The sequence below is a fragment of the Botryllus schlosseri genome, chromosome 7 (genome assembly GCF_051294905.1).
Source record: "Botryllus schlosseri isolate E-star chromosome 7, Bs_hap1, whole genome shotgun sequence".
Classification (NCBI taxonomy): domain Eukaryota; kingdom Metazoa; phylum Chordata; class Ascidiacea; order Stolidobranchia; family Styelidae; genus Botryllus; species Botryllus schlosseri.
Window position 1 is genome coordinate 21,921,289 of NC_137242.1, and position 24,417 is coordinate 21,945,705.

The 24,417-nt window shown below is 40.2% G+C and overlaps 2 protein-coding genes across 3 annotated transcripts in view; both read left to right on the top strand.

Annotated features, from left to right (window-relative positions):
* LOC145442787 (uncharacterized) overlaps positions 1–5,012 on the top strand; it is a 32,382-nt gene extending 27,370 nt beyond the window's left edge. For both annotated transcript variants that reach the window (XM_080320780.1, XM_080320781.1), the window contains exons 22-25: positions 72–190; positions 250–293; positions 1,286–1,399; positions 2,786–5,012. In XM_080320780.1, coding sequence (XP_080176906.1) covers positions 72–190; positions 250–293; positions 1,286–1,399; positions 2,786–2,920 — 412 coding nt within the window. In that variant the 3' untranslated portion in view covers positions 2,921–5,012. The remainder of the gene's footprint in view (positions 1–71; positions 191–249; positions 294–1,285; positions 1,400–2,785) is intronic.
* A 9,001-nt stretch (positions 5,013–14,013) lies between these two features.
* Positions 14,014–23,562, top strand: LOC145443279 (putative MFS-type transporter C09D4.1). The gene is made up of 3 exons (XM_080321269.1): positions 14,014–14,420; positions 15,594–16,279; positions 22,052–23,562. Exons 1-3 carry the CDS (start codon positions 14,122–14,124, stop codon positions 22,495–22,497), a joined length of 1,431 nt encoding a protein of 476 aa, XP_080177395.1. The 5' UTR covers positions 14,014–14,121; the 3' UTR covers positions 22,498–23,562.
* The last annotated feature ends 855 nt before the right edge of the window (positions 23,563–24,417 follow it).

Consider the following 24,417-nt stretch of genomic DNA (forward strand, 5'->3'; position numbering starts at 1 on the left):
AAGGGGCTATTGGTCGAAAATGTTTGGCAGCGACTGCTTTAGAGAGTAAAAATAGTAACAATCTTGTTCAGACTTTATGCTGAAGATTCGCGCCTGCTGACGCTTGGACGGCAAGCGTATATGTCGCATCAAAATTCGTTGGCCTCCAGGGGCACCGAAAACTCGAATCAATCGTCCAGCGTCGATAACCGTGAGTATATCACCGTTGTGGCGGTAAATTTTTAAGTATAATTTCTTGAATATTTTCAGCTGATTTGTTCTCGTACACGAGTATGGATGGTTTCACGTCGAAGGTATGTTGTGGTGTGTTGGGTAAACGCTCAATTGAATGGCAGTTGGAAATATTAACATGGTACCTCTAGTTTTACATTATGGCCTTATCTCGCCAAAAAAGTAAGTAAAAGTGGGAAAATATCAATTTCACTGGAGACACCGTTTGTATTTGCGAAAATGTTTAATGGGGTTTTTCTCCATTGTAAAATTCGGTTAGATTGCTTCATCGGAAACCATAAATTTGTACGACAGACAGCTTATTTACGGTAAAACACTCTACCATGTATTGATAGTATGGATCGAATTAATTGAGCAAGAGCGGTCACTCATGGCTTGTTTGAAAGATGACATCTTTGTCGCAGTGAATACCACTTTATTATTCGCACTAGGTATACGTTGAGGATTCTGTAAGGAAGTAACCAAAACATGTACATTTTTACAACAAGGTTATCTCGTCTTCTTGATTACATACACGCTCGGTCGCCCTGCTCTTGTCTCGCTTCGTGGCGTAGTTGGTTAGGCGTTGACATTCTGAATCCGACGTTATATTACTAGTTGGTTTCGTATCCCATTGAGGTCGTGTTTTACAGTTTTGAAAAGTGAAGCAAATTTTTTGGGAAAAACCCGCCATTTAACAGTAACGGGATGTGTGATACTAACAAGAACATACTATGTGTGTGGCCAAATTCTCTTGAATTTTATAACATCTGATCGTATGTATGACCGTAACAAACTAGGTACAACTCCTCATGTATTCACAACTGTCGTCTGTAGTGAATAAAATTGAAACATTTGCTTCATCTTACTTGTGAGGAGAGTATCATCATTGCCTTGTATTCATCGAACTTTGTATTTTCAATGTTCGTGGCAGAAACCGAATAAATTCTCTCTCTCTCTCTCTCTCTCTCTCTCTATGTCTACATCTAAACCAAAATGTCCTTGAGAGTTAGATTTCAACTTCGAAATGTCACGTAGATTTTGAATCATGACGTTGACGCGATTTTCTTCTCAGAATAAGCGCGGGTCGTTCCTGAATCGACCGAAGGCCGTCCTGGCGAAGTTGGCGAACTTCAAAGAACTTACGAACATCAACGGTCCGCGAAACACTCACAAGATGGTTTTCAAGGTAACGCGCTTTTCTATTCGTCTTACGCCCGCAACGGCAGTCGGTAGCAAGGGACTTCTGTCGTGAATAATAGCATATTATGGAGGGAGAATTAGCCGACATGAATGGGCATATTGCCTTGTCGTGCAATGGCCCAGACCCCGTCAAGAGCTAGACCACTGGTTCCCTACGTGACCGATATTGCAGGGGGCGAAGATGTTAGGACGTTCAGCGAAACATATTTAATTGACACGGCCAAAAAAACGGCTTATTCTGCACAGGAATCGAAAGTTGACCTAAAAAAGAGGTCAACTCAACGGAAAGCAGACACGGAAACTGGTTTTCCGGGCACCTACTCGGAAAAGTTACCTTTTTTAGTCAACTAACCATCGATCCGAGTTAGGGTTATAAATATCCTGTGCCCTCCTTTCCGTAAATATGTCGACGAAAATTTGCATCAAGAAACGTTGGGGATCACTGACCTAGGCACTTGGAAATCAACTTGGGGGCCTCTCCACGAGATCAAACATTAGGAAAAGATACCTTTCCAGTTAGCTATCCTGGGAAACAGAATTTTTAACAAATTTGGAGGTTTGTGCGCTGACACGGCAACTTGTTTTTGGGAGTAAAACTCTGTTGTGACCTAGTAAAAACTAGAGCTGGTATTGAGCATTGGTACTCGCGTAGACATAACGATGTACACGGCATATCAAAACTACTGATAGAAAAGAAAAGGTTTCAAAGGCACTTGAGCAGTAGTAAGTAGATTTTGGTCCAGGCGTCACACACTTTTGGCAGTTGATAGCAGGTTTCTACAACCGAAATAGCAAAGCGCATCTTACCGACTCAAATGCACATTTTAGGGCTGTTCAAAAGTAACTTTTTTTACCAGTTTCCAGTGATCCTCTGGTTACATTACGCGACGCCCCAAATTTGGTTCAATTCTAGCAAGTGTAAGCCGCCGCAGAGCAAATATAAATTTTTAATTTATCATTTACTGGTTGGAATAGAGCCAAATTTGTTTGCATCGTTTTTGAAGACAACTCGACAATTTAATGGATGTGACAAAAAAAAAAATTTCTCATTTTTCATAATAATTTGAAATTTGAATTGGCTCAGCGGCGGCTTATACTTGTTAGAGTTGAACCTAATCTGGTGTGCAGCATTTTTTAGGGTAACCTGACAATTTAATCAGTGAATCGCTAGAATCTGGAAAAAAAGTTATTTTTGAACAGCCCCATACCGCACAATCTATACGTCGAAAATGCGTGCAGCGAAGGCACCTTTCCGGTCGATTTCGGAAGTTAACTCACTTTTATGGCTACTTTGGTACTTTTTTGCACGAACTTGTGCCCTGTCTTAGCACGTTGAGACTTGCCTGTAACGCGCAGTCGTATTTTTTCGTAGGCCGTGTCTCCCAAAGTGGAAGGCAAGACGAAACGCAAGAGCCTGCCGGTTTCCAGTAAGAGCAAGGAACCGGCGAAAAAGAGAAAGAAAATCGTTGTGGACGAGGACTCTAACAGCATTTTTAATTTTCTGTAATATTGACACGGCCTCGAAGACGCGCTTTTACATGCGAGGGCGTCATTTGCTGCAACAAGGGGTGGTCAAAACTGAGCTCCTGGGTGATTCCATTCAGGATACATTATTATCAGACAGCGAGTATCATCACTTTTTGTGCGAGTCTGGATGATTTGGAAAGTTCAAATATGCGCCTTTTATGCGACCACAAAGAATGCAGTGCCGGCTCTACATCACATTCAAGATAATTGGGTGTTTTTTTCGGCCATGCATATGTCATTGTCAACGCTGCGTGGTGTTCACGATTTCATAAAAATTTTGTTTCCGCTAACATGAGGTAACTTAGCTTTCAGGATTCCTGGGAGGCACTGAATAAATTTTTAGTATGCCTAAAAGACGCTGCATACCGGTACCAGATTTGGCTTAATTCCTAACAATAGTAGCCGACACAGAGCCAATTAAATTTCATTATAAAAATTGAAATTTATTGTTCAAATTTTAATGTAAACCTTGTTAAATTGTCAAGTTGTCTACGAAAACGATGCAAAACAAATTTGACGTAATTCCAACCCGTAGAAGCGAAGTTATTCTAGTTTTCAACTCATAATTTTGGGATTTCCCACCGTCGCTGCTATTTTTGCAAAACGAAAACTTTCAAGTACAATAACTCCGCTTCTACCGGCTGGAATTGAGCAAAAATTGTTAGGCATCATTCTTTTAATAACTTACCAACTTATTGCAGTAAAATTTTAAAAAATGGTTTCATTTCAATCATAAATTCAAACATTTCATTCGGCTCTGCGGCGGCTTCTACTGGTTGGGATAGAGCCAACTTTGGTGAGCAGAGTTTTCTTATGCTACCAAACAATTTCATCAGTGAAACCTCGGTATCTAAAAAAAAAGTTATTTTTTAACAACCCTAGACTGCGCGTATCTTTGTCCTGCATATTTTGGATGTTGTGATAAGACTGATCGAGGTTTCAAGGCGATACTATGATTTTCGTTGATGCATTAACTCGTATTGGCATGGGCTGCATAATTTCATTACTCGAAAGAATGATCTCTTACGACTTGACTCTGGTAATAATTAGAATTATTAGCCGAAAGTCGTTTGCCGGCTGTTCTATCAAGTTTGGATCAATTTTGATATGGTCGGTAGCGGCTCCAGTCGAAAATTTACCTCTCAAGTGTTAACCCTGTGCAAAGGGCTTTGACAGTAGCGATTGGTTGCTAAAAATTATAGATTGTGTGATGTTGAAGTTGGCCACGTTTTCTGCAACGCGCGTGCCAGTTCAATCGCTGTGCGGTGCTGTATGCATTTGTGTCTTGTCAGGTTTTATGCTGATCTCTGCCAAGTTTAGTTGTTATGTTACTCCTGCGGCGTGCTTATCGGTATTTGCTAGCTCTAGCAAAGTGACTATTATTGGCTTAATTCGTGTCAGCACTTGCTTAGTCCCTTGGGCCCGTGGTCGTACGAGCATGGGGATTAAAGTTAGGGTTGGGTTTGTTTTATCATGTATTTCATGGCTGGGATTGGGATCACGGTGGATTTTCCTAAGATATGGTGCTTTTTTAAGAGTTCAGAGCATTTATTGAACAGCTATTCAGCCATTGCTATGTTCAACCATAGAAAATCTGGTCTGGACACCTCGGCGTAGCATATCAATACACCCAGTCTAACAATCGCATGTTACAGTTCCCAACATATTACCCTGCTGTGAAGTCACGAAAATTTCCGATACTATTGGACAACCAGTAATGAGATAATCTATTATGATTAGTTTGGGGTCATATGTTCAAGTGTCGCTTCTCAAATGTCGGGCGAAAGTGGTTTGGACATATGTTGTCGAAAATCGCTGCATGTTTGATATTGCATACACGGTGAGTGGTGATAAGTGATGGCGGACTGTAGCGTACGTCTGCAACTGCTTGCTTGCTCTCGCCGTGTAGATCAGCGTGTTTACGTTGCTTCGTAAGAACTGACAAGGTTGTGTGACGTTTCCTGGCCGCCTGTTTCATTGCTAAGATGCTGCCGTCGGCCGTTTGATACCTCTACTTATTATTTGTTTTCCGTAATTTTATCCTAAACTTAATACACGATTATTCATGGAAACGGGTGGTTACTATAGTTGGTAGGATTTGTTCGACAAGGTGGTAGCACTCGGTGGAATGCATAATTGCACGAACCGAGCGTTCAGATCTTGAAAAGTAGGACGAAATTCTCTGCCATGATTACATCGCTGAGGTGAGTGAAGAACCACATGAAATCGCCTCTTCATCACATAACTAGATACATTTTTGAAGAGTCTACCTTTGGCATTGGCCATTTTGCGTAAAGCGTGGAGAATCTGGAGATGGGCTACATCTTGCAATTACGAAATTGGTCGCATCTGTGCTTTCCAGACCTTCATTTGTTACATTCATATGAATTAGTTTGGATGTGACCAGGGCATGGTATGGAATCTGGTAAGGTGCAAGTATGGTATGACTCAGGCCTTGAAGACTTCTGTCATACCGGGTCCAATTTTGCCAGAACCACGACAATGATCCAACTTTCGATTTATCGAATCGATTTGATATCTCAGAAAATCACGTCTCAAAGTGTGAGTCGCACTCGCGCACCCCGGTCGACATCTATTTGAAGAAAAAAACATTGTGCAACTCGCACATGCAGCGGACTAATATTAATGATATATAATTATTCTAATCTGAATATCATAGAAACGAATGATTTCGAGCTTATAGCCTGCATACAGTTCGTTGATAGTAACTTGCACTCCGTTAACTACTAAGAGGAGTTTTAAAATCATATTCCGTGTGAATGTAGAATGATACCTGAATATTAATATCAATTTTTTAATTCGGACTTCATATCCTGCGCTTTGCTCGGATGTTATCACACGCAACATCTATTTGACATAGGCGCCTTTGTAATTCCAAATAGGCCTTCTATGTCACTTTATATCGGCCTCCAACACGAATTGTAACTTCAATTAATCTGATTGTCTCTGATAAAAGAATGCACACCCTAATGTTGGCTAATGAAGCTATTGAGTATGACCCACACATTTGCGGAGGAATTGGATAATTGATCCGCCATCGCAAAACCCCTAATGATAGTGGCGATGTAAAATTGCATTCTAAGATATATCCTAATGGGACGATACCTTTGTTTTATGTAATTTTGTAGATGATATCTTCATACTGCTAATGCTACGTTGCCACACTAGTTTGACGTGCCATGAGTTTTTGTTGTTATTCACAAATATTACCGCATATATTTTCCGTACCGTCTTCGGTGAAAAAAGGCAACGTAGTCTACATCGCTGACATATGACACAAATAAATTAGTGATGGAATTGGGGCGTCAGGGCTGTTTATTAGTTTTAATAAAAATATTTAAAATGTAAACATCGGAAAATTTCCACGCATCAAAAATAGAACATTATCTGAGAGGTAGGGCATCTGCGAACGTATGGAAAAAATAAGAAATATAGTGTGAAATAATATTGCTATACGGTGTCGAAACATTTAAGTAGCCTGTGGTGGTATGGAACCATCAAGGAGGGTATGGAATATGGAAATTTTCCATTCGTGACCATACCGTGCCTTGGTTTCGAACTATTTTGGATATCGAAAATTCAACTTGTAATTAAGTAGAAATTTGCGGTCTTTTCTTGAGTAGCAACGACAACTACTTTGAACACATCTGGTTTTTGACTCACAATGCATATAGTAATTTGCTTGCGAAAAACATGCCTTTCAAATTCTATGTAGCAGGATAGAGCTAGGTGACTTAAATCTATTATAAAACTCTTGCATCAATTATTGAGAATTTGGGACTGTTTACTTCGTAATTGTCACCTGACCATGAGTTGCTCGTAAGTATAGTACGTAGCTGCATCAACGTTTTTCAACCTCCGTGACTCTGCGCTACTCGTATGCAGCAAAGGCGGCATAGTCAATGATATAATCCGGGCCCTATGCATTCGTGCTCGGTGGTATCCGGCCCTGAACAGACGGCATCCAAGCATGAATCGTTATACCGTCGTTGTTTTGTGTGTGGCATATTGCGCACTATAGTACAGGCCGACTTCTTAAAAACGAACTGCTGTACGTTAATTTGATCTTTTGGTAAGAAATTTTAAAAATATGATAGAAACAGGATCCTATATTCTTGGAATATTCAAAAATTACCATCAAGATCAGAAAATAACAAAGGAATACCAACAAATCGCCATATGATGGAACATAGAAAAAAAAACTTGGCGTAATTTGAAGCATGTAACACTTGATGTAACAGTCATGCATGATACATTAGGCCTATTCGCTTGCGCAGGATACTAGGCAAACGCCGGGTAAATGCTCATTGAAGTGAATTGAACTCATTTGAGTGACAACTGAAAACGACGTGACAAATATAGCCGACCTTAAGGTCAGGTAGTTCGATTTCATTTGGGATGCAATGCCTATATGGAAAGGGTTATAGTTGGTTTGCGGCCAGGGGTTAAATTACGTTAGGGGTTGAGGTTCGCGGTTGGATTAGGTGCGGGTTATGAGATTGATATGATTGATTCAAAAAAATGTGCCAAAAATGTGTCGCTCGAAACAACTTTGTTTCTAGAGACTCGCTGGGGTTCTGTATACAGAACTTCAATATACAATTCAATAACATAATAATATTAAAATAAACCCGATCATTTTCGGCTGACATTCGTCAGTGGTAGCCTAACTGTCAGCAATTCGCAGGAACATCGTATATCAGATATGTACAGTTAAAGATGCCGCAAAAGTTTCGGTTTCATGCGCTTACAGTCCAAAAACTTTACAATAAGCAAGCATGCAAACGCAGAAGAGAGTGGCTTAAGCTTACTATTAATCTCCCATATACGCCTATTTGACGTTGTTCTGCTCTTCGACTGTTCGTCTCAGAGAGGGAAATAGAGAGCCAGATAATTATAGGAATTATGTGGCACAGAACCTTACGACTGCATCTAAACAACACCACTTAGCCTTTTCGATGGACAATGGAAAGCGAAGCATAGACGTCAGTGTTGGGATGACTCGAGTCATGGCTTGACTCGAGTCAGACTCGAGTCACATTTTTCATATGACTTGACTTGACTCGAGTCACTTTGCTAAAATGACTTGACTTGACTTGACTTGACTTGACTCGGCGTATCAGAAATGTGGATTGACTCGTGACTCGGAGCAAAATTCACGAGTCAATTCCGAGTCATGAAGCAATAGAGGTCGATAATGATCATTGTGTCTTGCATATGTTTGGATTGTACGCGAAACGCTGGTGTAACCCGTGAGAGCAACCAATCATTCAATGATCGTGCGTTTTACTGAGACTCCATTGTTCTTACACAAATAAACTGATCGCAAACGAATTGATCGTAGCTTACAGCTTACGCTGTGGTAAACTAGTATAGTAAAGTAATTTAATAGCAAAATGTCTATTTCTGTTCTCTGTTCTTAACTTAACCAAGCCGCTTGGTTCATTGCAATTGAATTCCAATATAGTTTATAATAGCTCTCAACCATTAGCGCAGGCTGGAATTGTATCAAATCAATTTGTAACTGAGTAATGTCTTTCATCTTATCAATTCGTTTCTCTATCTTGGCTGGTAACTATAATCTGAGGCTATGCTATTACATACGTAGTTTAGCATTTCTACGTATATGTGAGCAGTGAAGCGCCTTTTTGCGTTTATATTTAACTCCACATCCGTTCATGAGTCCTGAATCAATTACCACGCAATCTGTATTTCAGACAGCTAGCAAAATGCAAAGACGTAAGCATGCCTCATACTTCGAAAAGGCAACTTGACTTGAATTGTGACTTGACTCGTGACTTGACTTGACTTGACTCGATTTGACTCGAGTCACCTCCAAAAATCGAGTGACTTGACTTGACTCGAGTCACCTTCGAAAATCGATTGACTTGACTTGACTCGAGTCAAAATGTGCATTGACTCGAAATGACTCGTGACTCGAAGGTAGTGACTTGATCCCAACACTGATAGACGTCTGTATGCCGCGGCAGTAACTTGAAGTATCCTACTCGAGCCGCTTAGAGGCTATACCTGCGTGGTGTGTTTAACAATTCCGTATTACTATTGTCTGCGATGCAGATGTTATATGACGTTCCGATATTATTTGGTCATTGCTGGTCACTGGCTTATCGAGATGCGGGTTACGCAGCTTCAGTTGCAGTATACATTTCGAAAACGTGTGAAACGAATGTCGAAGTATAGGTCCACACAGTAGGAATTTATGTTTGCGTTGATTTGTTAGAATTTACTAACATTTTACATCGAGTCTTAAGAATTTTGACGCAATTTTTGATTACAGGAAGCTTTCGAAACAAACTTTGTGAGTGTATCTTAATAAATGAAATGGTATACAAATGCATCTGCGAATAAGTGTATCTGAAAAACTCGATCAAACTTTCGGAAACTCTCCTTACAATCAATAGGTGAATTAGAGTTTAGACTTCACACTCCGAAGTCCCAACGTAATTGCTCGATCTGCGCGTATAATACGTGATAAAACCGGATGGTGATAAGCATGATGAAATAATTTAATTTGAAATAAATTCGTATTTGAAGATTTTAGCCGAATTGTGATGGGAATTTGATTTATGAGTTTTTCCGAGGCTTTTTTTGGATTTGGACTTGGTCATAGGATTTTGGACTCGGAATGCAATCGCGAACATCATAAAGTTGGGTTGAGTTAAGGACATATTATCGCGTTAATCAGCTCAGGATTAAGGAAACCGTCTGATTGCAGCAAATAAATTTGAGTTTTTTTGGTAATCTCATAATTCAGCAAAGTTTAACTGTAAAGACCACGCAGAATTCTTATATACCAATACATTTCCCTTCCTGTCTCGCAGGACCCCAAAGTTACGGCTTCACCCAATAAAAATCGGACAATCAGTATAATTTATGCTCTAATTCAAAGTTTCATATCTATATTCTATAATCCGCTTTGTCGCTGTTGCTTAGTTGTCTGCTTTTATTTCGTAGCTTTTAATTATTAGCTTTCCGCTACAAAGCTGTTATAGGGCTTCTCCAAGGACCCCAACAGCGTTGATATCTCATTTGTCACACATGGCATAAATATGTGATCCCAAAACTGAGTCTTTGATTCGTTCCCCCGTTGGATCAACTCCGCAGCAACAACCATGCCTACAATCATCAGAACATTGTCTGGAAGTTATTTTGCACTGTAGGATCAATTCCCATAACTTTCTGTTTTAACGACTTTGGCTTGGCAGTTATACATTTGGAAGCAATATCATCATCATCATCATTGGTTTATTACCAATTTTATCATTTCCATACACCACAAAAATGCGATACAATGAAAAGATAGGAAGGTGTCGAAGCGACTTGCAGTAGTCTATGGAATCAGACACCCACCTTGGCCTAGGCGATGTAAAGAGGAGGCATGCACATTGCACACTGAATGAAAAGTAAAATAAATAGTATTGAAAAAAGCAAGCGGAAAATTGGGGTGGCATGTCATGGAAGTCGAGATCGATAGGTCAGGTCGTGGTCCGGTAATCTTAAGGATGGACTTGTATTCATTTAGTAGTAATTGCTTGTATTTCGACATCAATAGGGGCATGCTCGTCGACTGTCGGATGGCCGGCGGGATGCTGTTCCACACGACAGGTCCGGCATATTTGATAGAGCTATGATCTATTCGGTCGATCATATGATATTTGGACGACGTGGACCCGCGTGTTTCGTACTTGTGCGCTTTTGATTCCGAGGTAAAGAAGTCATTTGAACATTCGGGGCAATGACTGCAGCGGAACTGATACACAAACTTGGCGATTTCTAGTTTCAGCATATCTTCTATGTTTAGGACACCGAATCTCTACAGCAGCGATTCTAAATAAGAACAGCTCAATGATTTACGTAACGAACCCGCTTATTAAAACCCTACTTCCACAACGTGGATAGAGTTTTGGTTGTATGTTTCCAAATCCGATTACATTATCGGCGCAAAAACCATAATAATAATAATAATAATAATCGCCAGATTATATCAAAATTGCATTTTCATTTGCATCTCCGTGCATATGTGAACATATCTTTTCTGTTTCGACTGACATTTATAGATGTAAACGAGAGAGACTGCTTGGAATTGACAACGAAATCCGGCCATGTTCGTCAACAATCTAAGCTCGTTTCAGACGTATATGTTCGTATAAACAAACATATTCATCTCATTACCACGACGCACGCTCTTCTAGCGAAATCGATAACAGCAGGCGTATTGGCCGGTGTAGCCTACTAATACCCGGCACGGGTCGCACATGCTGCCGTGTGCCACAAGTAGTATAATTACGCGCTCGCCTCACCAACAAAAAAAGAATAAACGATGGTAATCGAGTATTTGTCGACGAATGGCACAGGGAAATATTATAGTTCCACATGAATATGCGGATGACTGCATGACGTCATACTCCAGTAGAGAGTGCTGTCTTCTCAAACGTGTACAGAAAGTTGATCAACGCTAGGATTACCATATTTTGGAAATCTGAAAAAAGGACACTTTTTCAAAATTTTCAGACTTGCAATACCGGAGTAAAATCCTGAAAACAACATTTTTTCAATTTCGTGGTTGGTTGACTAATAAAAATATGGTCAACTTAGCTCCTCAACTCCCGAAATACAGTTTTTCTTTCACATTATCTGTTGGCTGGCTAATAAGGTCATCTTTCCGTGCCAGCTCCAGAAATAGCCGCCGGAGCGCTGCTTCAGTGCTGGTTTACTGTATCTCACCCCAATTTCACCCTATATTTAAACAAAATTCTCAGAAAGAGGACATTTGAGCGTCCTCCGAGGACACTTTCAAAAAAGTCAAAAAAGAGGACGTATGGTAACCCCAATCAATGCGATCTCGAGCCAGTGTTATCGTAAGAATCGTACCAAGTATATCAGAAACGCAGATGCCTCACACGAAGAGAGTGAAAATGTATGCGTTGCCACAGCGTAATTTTCGCCTATATTCTTGCAGTCAGTCGACTGTTTCGAGAAAATTATTATTTAATTAAATTATTTAGGAGCCTCACAGCCAAAACGTTTTCTGAGTATAAAAGCAACAACAATAACACATTCACCGTTCCACCTCGCAGACCCGCGTTATATAACAGCAGACAGTATCGGAAGTAATTACTTCGGGGAAGCATAACCTACAGTCGAGCAGCGTATATGTTGTAGCATTCTTCTCAAGGATATATCCAGGCTACAGCATAGTAGCCTGAATAATCGCGAACATACGAGCATCGAAAAGGAAATGCATACCGGTATTTTATGATGCCAGAATCATAGGCATTCGATCCATCGCCGTGAGCAATAAGTAATCGTCATATCCGCCAAATGTGTGTAAGTCTACATGCAATATTGACTTGCAATAACTGAACGCCCTTGAAATGGTCTGAATGTTTAGACCTGTCCAGAGTAAAGGTCATTCTCGTTCGCATTGCATGCGTTGTTTAAGTCTTACGTAACTGTATGATTGTCAAATGCGTATTCAAATGCACACAAAATAGTCTTGTTTAAACACTCGAGTGCAGTTCACAGTGCAAAGTATTGTGAGTGTCTTTGTGCGAAGATTCAGGAGGTCCAGCGCGATGTTGTCTAGTAAAATAGCGCGTCATCTTTGGATCGGAGTTGAATGCAGCTCCTAAACCATTTATATGGTACTATTTCGGATTTAAACAGCTGTTAGAGTAAATCTTTACTGGTCCTCGACGTGAGAAGCTATTTATAGTTATCAGCTTTACTACGCGCTTACCGGAATGTGTCGATTTTGAATATCGTTGAAGAACTTTCATGAATACGCCGTTACATAGATTATAGTTCTGTCTTGAAAGATGCCAAGTGTTTTCATTATGATGAGAGTTTCATGACAGCTTGCAACAGTCGACAGGGTCTAGACTGCTGTCCTTTTCTTCAGCAAATTACGTGAGTCGTAAATTTCGCCATGGACTTGTACATGTACACAGTAAATCAGCTCAAATAATTCGTTCATAACCATCGGATTGCAGAGACTTGGGGGTGCAAGCTGTAATGAGAGGATATTCAGATGGAAGTACTTTTCCGTGAGTTCAGCCGGTCATTCTGCTCTGATAAGCACCAGACGTACCCGCTATCATGAATTTAAATACGGATTAACTGTTCAATTCAAATAATAAGTGCTGATTAATCAATAGCGTTTATTGTTGCTGTTTTACTGTTCTTGTTTCAACTGGTAGGCCTGATGCGTTCATTAAAACTAGTTCTGCACGTTCATATTTATGGTATCTCTACTTCCGAGCACAGTAATATGATTTTACTCGTCAGTGAGTGCACAGTGCACACGCAGCTCTAGTAGTGATGAGGACGATAACAGGATTGTTTGCGTTGCCGGCAAATTACCAACTTCCGTAGTTGTCATCGAGTTCCGTCATAGTTAAAATTATTAAACCAATCAATCTTAATGCATCGGCTGATTAGGACCTGGCTACTTTGAAATTAAACTGAATAAGGATGACACCCTTAACTAATGTCAGCCATACGCAGGTAACTTGGGAGATGGATAGGACAGCGGTCTGTCGTGTTTGTTGCTTAAATGCAGCCTACCACCATGCTATGATTTCCACCATAATGTATGGATATATAATTATAGATGTTTTATATATTTCTGGAGAACATGATTTTGTTTTTACACCAATTTCATTACTGAAAATGACTACATGCACCATTTCATATGGGATATAGCCTATATAAGGTGTGTGTAAATTCTATTTACGCGTATCCCTTGTCGGGGTCGTCCTGTTTTGCCAACAGTGAGCAATTGCTCGTGAATAATATGAATGAAGGTGACGGAAACAAAACTTGGACTTTTTGTATGAAGCATAAGAAGTCAATTTCTTTCGAAAACAGACGAGTACGAGCATGATGCATGGTTTTGCCTGGTCGCTTTCCGGTAATTTGATAATTACCAGGAAGCTGCGACATATGTCAAGGGCTATATTATTGAAACGGTTGAAGTATTGAAGTGGTCTCAATTAATTTTGAAATGCTTTCATCGGCGCGAAGGTATACACAGCAGAATGGCACAATATAGCATGCCGTATTTACCGCACCTCACCGACAAGAATCCTTGGGCAAATTGAACTCATTCATAATTCCGAGACCTGCGTTCTTTCAGATATGGAATACAAAACCTACAAGATACGATGGGCAATAATGGTAGGCCTTGTGATCTGTTCTTTTATACGCGGATATTTTCCTTTGATGTTCGCAATGAGCAACGATGTCGTGGTGCGCTACCTTAACGTCACTCCTTACCAAGTGGATGTTCTCGCGTCCGTCGACTCCGCTTCCGCCGTGGCCGTGTGCTTCGCGTTCGCATTCATCGGGGAAGGTATCGGGTTGAAGATGATGTCGGTGGCGACCACCGGTTTCTTTGCCGTGTGCTGCATCGCGATAGCGGTTGGATTCGTGAGAAGGTAGGCGACAATTCCGTGCTAAATGAAACAACTGAACCACATCTGTCGGAAATTCAATATAACTTTGTATAGCTGGATTTAGTCACCACTTCTTTAAACATTCATATTCTGGACTTCCATTTTAAAAGATAAGTATTATTGTAAATATCAATATCGTGGTGACTGGTGAGGCTATCGTTCGGATATAAATAGACGAATAACGCTATGTAAATACAAACTAAATTTTCGTTTTTACGTTTAGGAAATCAGCATCTAATTATTCAGTCTCGTCATCGGAAATTCACAAATTTGGTTCGTTGATATTAGCCACATCAATCGACCATCTCGATCAATCCACACGTGAAAGCGAGAAAAGCGAATAGTCTGAGATATACACAATTTATCAGACAATGGGCCGCTGAAATTGATGTCTCCTTCCTAACTTTACGATTCCCCCGACACTACAAGATATTGTTTTAGGAAAATTGTGGTACTTTAATTCGCCTGCTTAATGTAGTATGGCCAAGTCGTCCTTCGTGTCAAGCGGTAACCAGTTTCTGTCCTAGGCTAGATTTACGGGTCGTGTTTTGATACCTCGACTTCGCGTATGTCTTGAGAGATTTGTCGAAAACCGGGTAGTCAGGGAAGAGTAGGAATCATGTTTCACCGCGAGGTTTATGATAAATCGCTGTATAACATGACACTTCATTTTCACCATCTGTCCGTTTTGTGCAATCTTTGCGTATTTTTAATTAGGTGTGCATTCTTCAATTTTATTTCGATCTATAAGCCAAAGTGGGCGGGTGCTTGATTGATAGAGATCACCAAGTCGTTTGACTCCCTCCTACCCTTTGTTTGTGGTGTTTAGATGGAAATATTTGATGAACTGACCCCAAATAACATCAATTTTATGGGTATCACCTCATACTAATGTGGTGGAGTATCTCAATTCTCAACTATAATATTTCGATGATATGACCGTGCAAAGATGCTTGTAAAAATCGTGTCTCATTGCTGACAAATAGGAATTTGTTATTGTTGATGTTTTATGACGTCATAGGCCGTGCGACTGTCAGCATAACCGTTGTCATCTGTTGTATTTCGAAGTCGTACGCATACCGTTCCTTTCTTATTAGCTTATGATTCCCATTGAGACGCGATCCTATGAAACCCCTGACATACTTCTATTTATAGATGCTGCTACACACTTATGGTCATCGGACGATCATTATCTGGAATATCAAGCGCATTACTATTCATCTTGCCCGCGACATTTAGCAACGCCTGGTTTCCGCCACACCAGCTCGCAACAGCTTTGTCGCTGCCTATCGTCGGCTCGTGTTTGGGCGGATTCACTGCCCCCATCGTATTCGGCCATCTCTTGCCGGCTTCAACAATAGACTCAAACTACACAGCCTTCAACACCTCTAATGACAATATTGAGAACAGTGTGGTCGACACCATTTTCATTGCACATATGGTGACTTTCACTGTGATTCTACTTCTATGTACTGTTATGTTTTGCTTCGTCGTCACCAATTATCCTCCATCACCTCCCAGTGGAGCTCAGGAAACTCTAATGAAAAGACAGAAGCATTCCCAGGATAGGAAGAACTTCGATGAGACACTTGAAGACATCTGGAACATCGTCACGAATCGGTCATTTTGGCTCATAAATCTAGCCAGCATTTGCAGCTCGTCGGTTGTGGTGGTAATATCAGTCATTCAGCCTACTATGATCAGGATGTCCCTTCCAGACATTGGAAATACTGCCGTGGCGTACGTCAGTAGCGCGACAGTTTTGGCTTCGGGGTTTGGGAGCTTAGCAAGTGGCTCCATGTTGGACCGATTCCGGTCCTACAAAGCGTTTTCACTTTTAGGTGAGTCTATGAATGTGTCCCGATTGCCGAATAGGACCCATTTTTTTCAATTTCCAATAGCGAATAGAGTTTGGGTCCAATGTCAAATGAAAAGTTGATAAGCCTTACGGTTATGCCCTTACGGTGGCCGATAAAAACGCTCTCGCAAAATGATTTATTGTGCATACTTCGTATGAATATAAAACTGAAGGGAAGCTCAAAATCAGTGAAAGGCGTATTTTTCGCCCTGGGTATAGCACTCAGAGGTGGTCAGTAACGAAGTACTTCTACTTTTTCGAAGTACTCAAGTAGTTTTCCTCTGCTTCTGGTACTTACTCAAGTAGATATGATTTTCGCTACTTCTACTTCGTAATATTTTGTGATCTACTTACTTACTTTCCGCTATTTTCAGTTTGTCAAGTAGAAGTAGTTCAATCTTCCAATCAGGAAGATAGCCTGAGGAATTTCGGGGCTGTTTTCACGGAGTATCAACATTTAATTTTCATAAAAGTTGAGTAAAGCCTAGAATTTTCGTCGCGCTTCGCACGCAGTGGATGCTGAGTTACCAGTATGATTTCACAAAAGTATCGATGAATATAATTTAGGTAGCTGGTTGGCGTGGTTCCGTTCACATAGATATCCCTGCGTTCACACCACATTGTCGCCCTTCGCCCATATGAAATATTTCATCACAGTATATATGGCTCATCATAACGTTTGAAACTGATGTTTCGCAATCCAGCATTTACTTGTCATATTGTAATCTAGCATGTTCATGGCGCGTCCTAACCAGGAAAAGTGGACTCTGACTTTTTTTGTTAGTTTTGGAGCTGTTTTAGCATACCACCTTTGAAACTTTCTGTACTAAAGGCATGAAAAACGTGTTCCGCTTTTAGAAGTAGTATTTATGTTTCATTTTCAATTCCCAGTATCATATACTTTGAGTTATTATTAATATCAGTTATTTTGTCTGGATAAAATACATGTTGAAGAATAAAAGAAAGTCTAGTAATGCCTTTAATTTCCGGAAATAAATCTACACAATGTAGTATTTTTGAGGGTCACCCGTATTTTTTATCAACGTTTACTAATTGCGTAAAGTGTTTACACCGTATCCTATACAACTTCTCCGTATTGCTCTTCGACTAAACTACGGACCTTATAATATGGGGGATGGCACCATACCATGCTATTTTCTAAAACGTGCTGTTCGAGAAAACAGAGGATAAGTATCGCATTTCCATATCAATACTATCATTTTCATCCCATGATAGACGAATGCTTCAGCTATCGAAAATTGGATACCGGCTGGTATGCATCAATATGAATCAAGCTCGTTACCTTTCGCATAGCTCAATTTGCACCTTTTTACAATCCATATGAACGAATTAGGATCATTTTCACAACTACTTACTTACTTGAGTACTTTTAAAGTCAGTCAATTCTACTTCTACTTCAAGTAGTTTTAGGTTGCTTATGGAAGAAGTACTTCTACTCGTACTTGAGTAGATTTTTTAATCGCTATTTCTACTTCTACTTGAGTAGCTTTCTTGACTACTTTGACCACCTCTGATAGCACTTCCCCGGCCACAAATGTCTGGTCAAGTTTAGTCTAGTCTAGTCAATTGCGCGTAATATCATCTTAATTCCAGATATTAAACATATTGCTCTAATATATATATATATATAGATATATATAGTATATACAGAGGTGGTCAGTAACGAAGTACTTCTACTTTTTGGAATTACTCAAGTAGTTTCCCTATACTTCTGGTACTTACTCAAGTAGATCCGAATTTACCTACTTCTACTTCTACTTCATAATATTTTGCGATCTACTTACTTACTTTTCGCTATTTTCAGTTTGTCAAGTAGAAGTAGTTTAAGCCCCCAATACGAAAGATAGCCTGAGGAATTTCGGGACGGTTTTCGCGGAGTACCATCATTTAATATTCATAAAAGTCAAATAAAGCCCAGAAATTTTGTTGCGCTTCGCGAACAGTAGTTATGGACTGACAAATATGTTTTCACGAAAGTATCAGTGAATATAATTTAGGCACCGGATCGCTAATGGTTTCACACACACCGCATGGCGGCCCATATCAAATATTTCATCACAGTAAATATGGCCCACCATAACGTTTCAAACTACTGTTTCGCAATCTAGCAATTACCTATCCTATCGTTATCTAGCAGCCCATGACGTGTCCTGCTATCTGGAAAATCCGTCTTTGGAACGTTATACCTGTTTTAGCAGATCAACTTTGAAACTTTATGGACAAAAACAATGAAATACATTTTCCGCTTTTTAGAAGTGGTATTTGTATTTCACCTTCAATTCCGAGTATGATACTCGGAGTATCATAATTTGATTTCTAATTAATTTCAGTTCTTTTGTCTGCTGAACATACATGTTGAAGCACATAAGCAAGTGTAGTAACGCCTCTATTTTCCGAGAATAAAGCTACACTAAATATAAATTTTACGATCCACAATCTTTGTTATTAACGTATACTAATCGCGAAAAGTGTTGAAACCGTATCCGATACAACTTCTCCGTATTGCTCTTCGCCTAAACTTGGGGCCTTATAATATGGGGTAGGGCGCCATGTCATGATATTCTCTAAAACGGGGTCTTCTAGTGAACGAAGGGTTACTATCTCATTTTCATATCAATACTATAATTTGAATCCCATGATGCGAACGAACGCTTATTCTGTCGAAAATTGATACCTCCTGGGATGCATCAATACGAATCAAGCTCTCTGCACCTTCCGCATAGCTCAATTTGCAGCTTTTGACAGTCCATGCGAACGAATCAGGGATATCTAGATATCCCTGGAACGAATTAAGACTGTTTTCAAAGCCACTTACTTACTTGAGTAGATTTAAAGTCAGTCAATTCTATTTCTACTTCAAATAGTTTTAGGAGGCTTATGGAAGAAATACTTCTACTCGTACTTGAGTAGATTTTTTCGTCGCTACTTTTACTTCTACTTGACTACTTTGACCACCTCTGAGTATATATGCATTTGCATACTGATTGAAAGTTTCTCACAATAACATAAAACAAAATACCTGATCTTTCAGCTGATAGGTTTATCTGCCCAGCAATGCTGGAGGTAACATTCTATCTTGCATAAGTAATGCGATTATAGGATCACAATATAGCAATCATCGCATCACTTGATGGTTGAATCGGCTTATACTCCATTTCATATGATTTCACAGGAAACGAATACTTGACCTTTGGAATATATTATTAGCCTGGAAAACTGTATACGCTCGTACTGTTCAGCACAGTAGGCCTACCGCACATCAGGGTATTAATGTCAAGATATATCTTACCGCACCTGGCTTTCACCATGTTTTCCGGAATACTGTGATCCAAGGAGCACTCTGATTTAGGCCACGCACGACTGTCATCATTAAATTCCGCCGGTCATCCGACAGTCTTCCAATATATATCATGTTCATCTTCTAGAGAAAATACAAGCAAACTCTCCTGAATGAATGCTGCCACCCTCTTGAGTCAATGCCTGACCACGATCCGAGGCATCGATTATGCCTATAAGAACACATGGCTCTTCATTTTCATTGCTTTCCCTTGGCCAGTTTTTGTTATCTTCTGTACGTTTTGTACTGTGCGCGCTTAATATATACATGTTCTTCCAGTATTATATGCAGGCCAAGGTGGGTGTTTCATTGAACACTATTCTAATTTGATTCGACTCCTTCCATTCTTTTTATTGAACGTCATGGCGGTCATACTTGGACAACCAAATATTTCTAGTTGTGTAATGAGACCCTGTGCACTAATTTTAGTTCTAATTTCAAGTTCTGGTTTCCCTAAAAAAGCTTCAGCACAACTGTTTAACTGTAAGCTTAATGTACGGACATTTGGAATTCCCGTGCTTATGAGAAAAACTCTCTGATCTAATCAACGGAACTAGATTTTCGTTGTATTTCATTCTAATTCGACATGCAATTAAATGTCCAGATTTTCTGGAATTCAGTAATTCTATTTCGTAAAAGCTGAAAATCTAGTGATTGTTCGACTCGAATTTAGTGTATTGAACTGACGAAATTCCCAATGTACTAAGACAGTATCGAACAAGTGTCTCGACCTGCCGAGGTAGCTTTGTACGCCTGTCCAAATACTAGGGATGGTGTGAACGCGAGGTTCACGTTCGCGTTCTGTGTGTGAACCTCGGAAATTTAGAGGTTCGCGTTCACAACAGAACCTTGGTAGGTTCTACACTGTGAACCTTTTTCATATATTACAATTTTCACTTCGTTACAACATCTTTGGTTCATATTTATTGCATATCAACTGCGCGCCACTCCATGCATGGCGCTGGCAGCATTGAAATCAACACTAAACGAGCATGCACCTTGACAATCTCAAATGTTTTACTTGCTTTGTTACAAAAGTTTGGTCGAAATATCCAGGTTTCCGTTTGTGACTCTCTGTTGTGAGTTTTACCCGCAATCAAAAACATCACGAGCAAGATACGTAGTCAGCGAATGATGCTTATTCAACCAATCAATGAAATTGATATCGTTTTCTGATGAAAAAAATCTAGCAGGCGTACGGGGTCAATCTTGACTTCGTATCTTTACTGCATCATCAAAACCAAATCCGTGCGATTGAGGTGGTGGCCACTGCTGTATAGTGTATAACTTCTTAATGGGGTAATATTTGTAGCAAGTATAGAAACCTGTTTTACACTCATCTCAATATCAATGTAGCGATACTCAGACGCCGAATACATTGTCCGGTCTGGTCTCGACCGTTAAGGCGTAAGTTTATGTTCCCTGGTAAGTCCTCGTCGAAATTGTTGGCAAAGCGACGGAAAATATTGATTTTATGGGAGTATTATATCCTTTAATTGCCTCAGTTGATACATTTAGGGCGAAGATAATAAAGTTGGATTAGCAATAAAGTCGATTAGCGCGTTCGTAAGGATTTATCAACCCAGGATTAAGGAAACCGGTTGATCCCGGTGCATAAAGTTAGTGTTAATCTCATGATTTAACAAACTGGAACAACTATAGATTTCAAGTTATCTATAGAAACTGCGTACCATTCCTACGTCTAATTATTCCCGATAATGACCGTGCCGATTGCCTCCTAGGTTATGGCTTCACTAAACAATCAACGAATTATGTAGGACTACTCGCCATTGCAAAGCGATATCCGTTTCTTAGCTGTACCGTACGAATTGGACACGACTTTCATTTCGCGATGATAATAATTATACCTATTACAGTGGCAGTATCGTCGTTAGCAGGCTGCTGTTTGAGTATGGAGATTGTGGGATCTCTAGTTTTATTCACCAACTAGCAGCCAATATATAACGCATTTTCGGATTATGATGCAACAGATAACGCCACTTGATTGAAAACTCGGGACACCGCGACTAACCATCGCGCGTAACCCTCTTCACCTTCATGCGTCGCGATTAGCAGTATTTAATCACACGATTAGCATTCTCCCGGATCAGCTAACTTAATTAACTCCGCCCTCAGCGACGTTTAAAACACCAATATGTACTTCGGCATTGTGGCATTATGTAGCACGAGTCGTCAGTCGTCTCTAGGTATCGTGTACATTAGTAGGCTATCACTTCATTGAAAGATAGGGTTGGAATTTGCAATATGACGTCACGTGACGTCATGAGGTTCACGTTCGTGTTCACACAGAACCTTTCAAAAAGGTTCGCGTTCACACGAACCTGAACCTTTCAGAGGTTCACACCATCCCTACCAAATACAGCGTCATATTTTTAGGTGCTGTAATGTCCACCGCCAGCAGCGTCGGCGTATTTCTCGGTCACCACTATCAGATCTTGGAACTGATGTCCGTATCATACGCGTTGGTAGCTTTCTCGCGTCTCTTCTCGTACACCGCATTTTTGGAATTCCTTCTGGAGAGGACCTATCCCGCGAACAAGATAACGGCGACCTCAATATTCTCAGCATTGTACAATCTGTCGATCTTCATGTGGGTCACACTCGAACGGATAGCCCTAGATACGTGGGGCGAAGAAAGCGTGGCTATCATGTGCATATGCGGGAACGTCCTGTCTGGTCTTACACTGATGGCGGTTGCCCCGAAGTATAACCGCACTAACGTTAACAAAGGATCGCGATCTGATGCAGTAATATGCAACGACTTTGAAAAGATTAATTTGACAGAACACGATGGTAACAACAACCAGTACCCAAAAGCATAGATTCTGAATCCTACATACCCCTATGTTGCCAATTCGTTGGTTGTGTATAGGATTGTAACATTTTCATATCGTAGGGTTCTGACCAGGGGTGGTCAACGTTGGTTGGTACTCAAGTATAGTTAGAAGTGGCGTGTTACAAGTAAATCAAAAAGTAAGTATTGCAGATTAAGTTTTCCCCTAAAAACTGTGAAGTAGATGTAGTATTCTAAATTCATATCCACTTAAGCAAGTAACGCAAATAGGAAGAACTTACTTCAGTGCAATGGAAAAGCTGCGATACTTCGCTAAAATCCTACCTTTTGTATAGTAAGTATGTATACTATATACACACCCAGTATTACGAATTTATGGGAACGATATTTAAAATGCAGCGTATCTCGACTCGTAAAACTTGAATATTGGGAAACAGCAGCATCCAATGGGATTTATATATATAGTTGTTGAAATGAATCCCGGGTCAAGTGCATGTCGCGGAGTACAATTGTACTGCCCGCCATGAAATGGCAGTTTTGAAGGGTGTACGTACAATGTGCACCCGCTAGGCTATATGTTTCTTTTAAATTTCGCATATAGTCTGATGCGGTTGAGCTAAGCCAAAGCAGGCTATGGTTAACACCAAAAACACTCAAATCGCTAAAATATGAATATGCTGAGTTTCGACATGAATGTTCTTTCAAGATGTATTCAATATCCTGAAAATTCATGTTCGGGTATTTCCTACCTTATTGTTAATTCACCGTTACTAATCCTTTATGAAATGGTGTGCCTTGCAACTACCAGACAGCCTCTGTAATATGCGGCCCGTCGTTTCATCACGTAATCTATATCTGACCCGTCTGTCAAGAAGATTTCACACCGCCGGAGTACCGTACTTGTACTCTGCGTGAGATGTTGATTGTTAGATGTTATTCATCTCACTGTCTCGTCGTTGTTCATATGAGATCTCACGCGATGCTTGCCGAATTCCGTGTGCTTTGTTATTTAGCAATCAGTTCGGAACTATTCGCCGCCAGACGAGTGTATTCCATGTTTAGTAAACGAGTAACAAGAAGACAACGTTGATTATAGCGCGTTCTATGACCCAGTCATCGCCCCGACTCTTAGTTATATGTGGTGCTGGTCATTTCACAGGTTTCGTTTGTCCGGTACCAAAAGTGCAGAGTGAAACAGCAGTTGCATATTAATATTTCATCTGGGGCTGAGCACGGTGGAAGCATTGAAACCGCGATTGGACGTACCACACAGCCTCCAAAGATGTAGTGGAAAGCTACGCGCGTCAGTGGACGTGACAGTTTGCAACAACCCACACCGTTGCTAGAGAGCGCAATGAAATACCATTGCTGAAAACAATACCAGATCATGTTTATGTGGCGTATAGAACGGATATAATTTTCTTCGTGATCGCACAAAGGAATATATTTTACCTTTTCTACCATTCATACTCGTATGACGTCATAGTGATTGATACTCGGATTCCCAACTCGAAACCTGATACTCGATTCAGAATCGGATCACTCCAGAACTCAGCTTTGCCAAGCCATGATTATATCCTTATCTATAGTGAGCCCAAGACAAGAAAAAACATTATACGTTCTAAAAGAGAAAGAGAAACATTCTTACTTTTAGATGAACGGTAATATTTTGACAATGGTGTGACGTCACTAATCCATTGGTACGTGACTATAATATCGTACCGCCCCATTCCCAGATCAGTAACTGGCCTCGGGTCGGAAAAATATCTGTCGCGGCATGTTGCACACCACTGCATTAGTAAGTAGTTCGAAATAGGCTTGACAGAAAACTATAACAAATTCATAATACATAATCGGTTATAATGAACCGAAAACAACAACATCAATAAACAATAATCGTCAAGATATATTTTCATCTGAACAAGACCAACACAATGTAGAATACGGT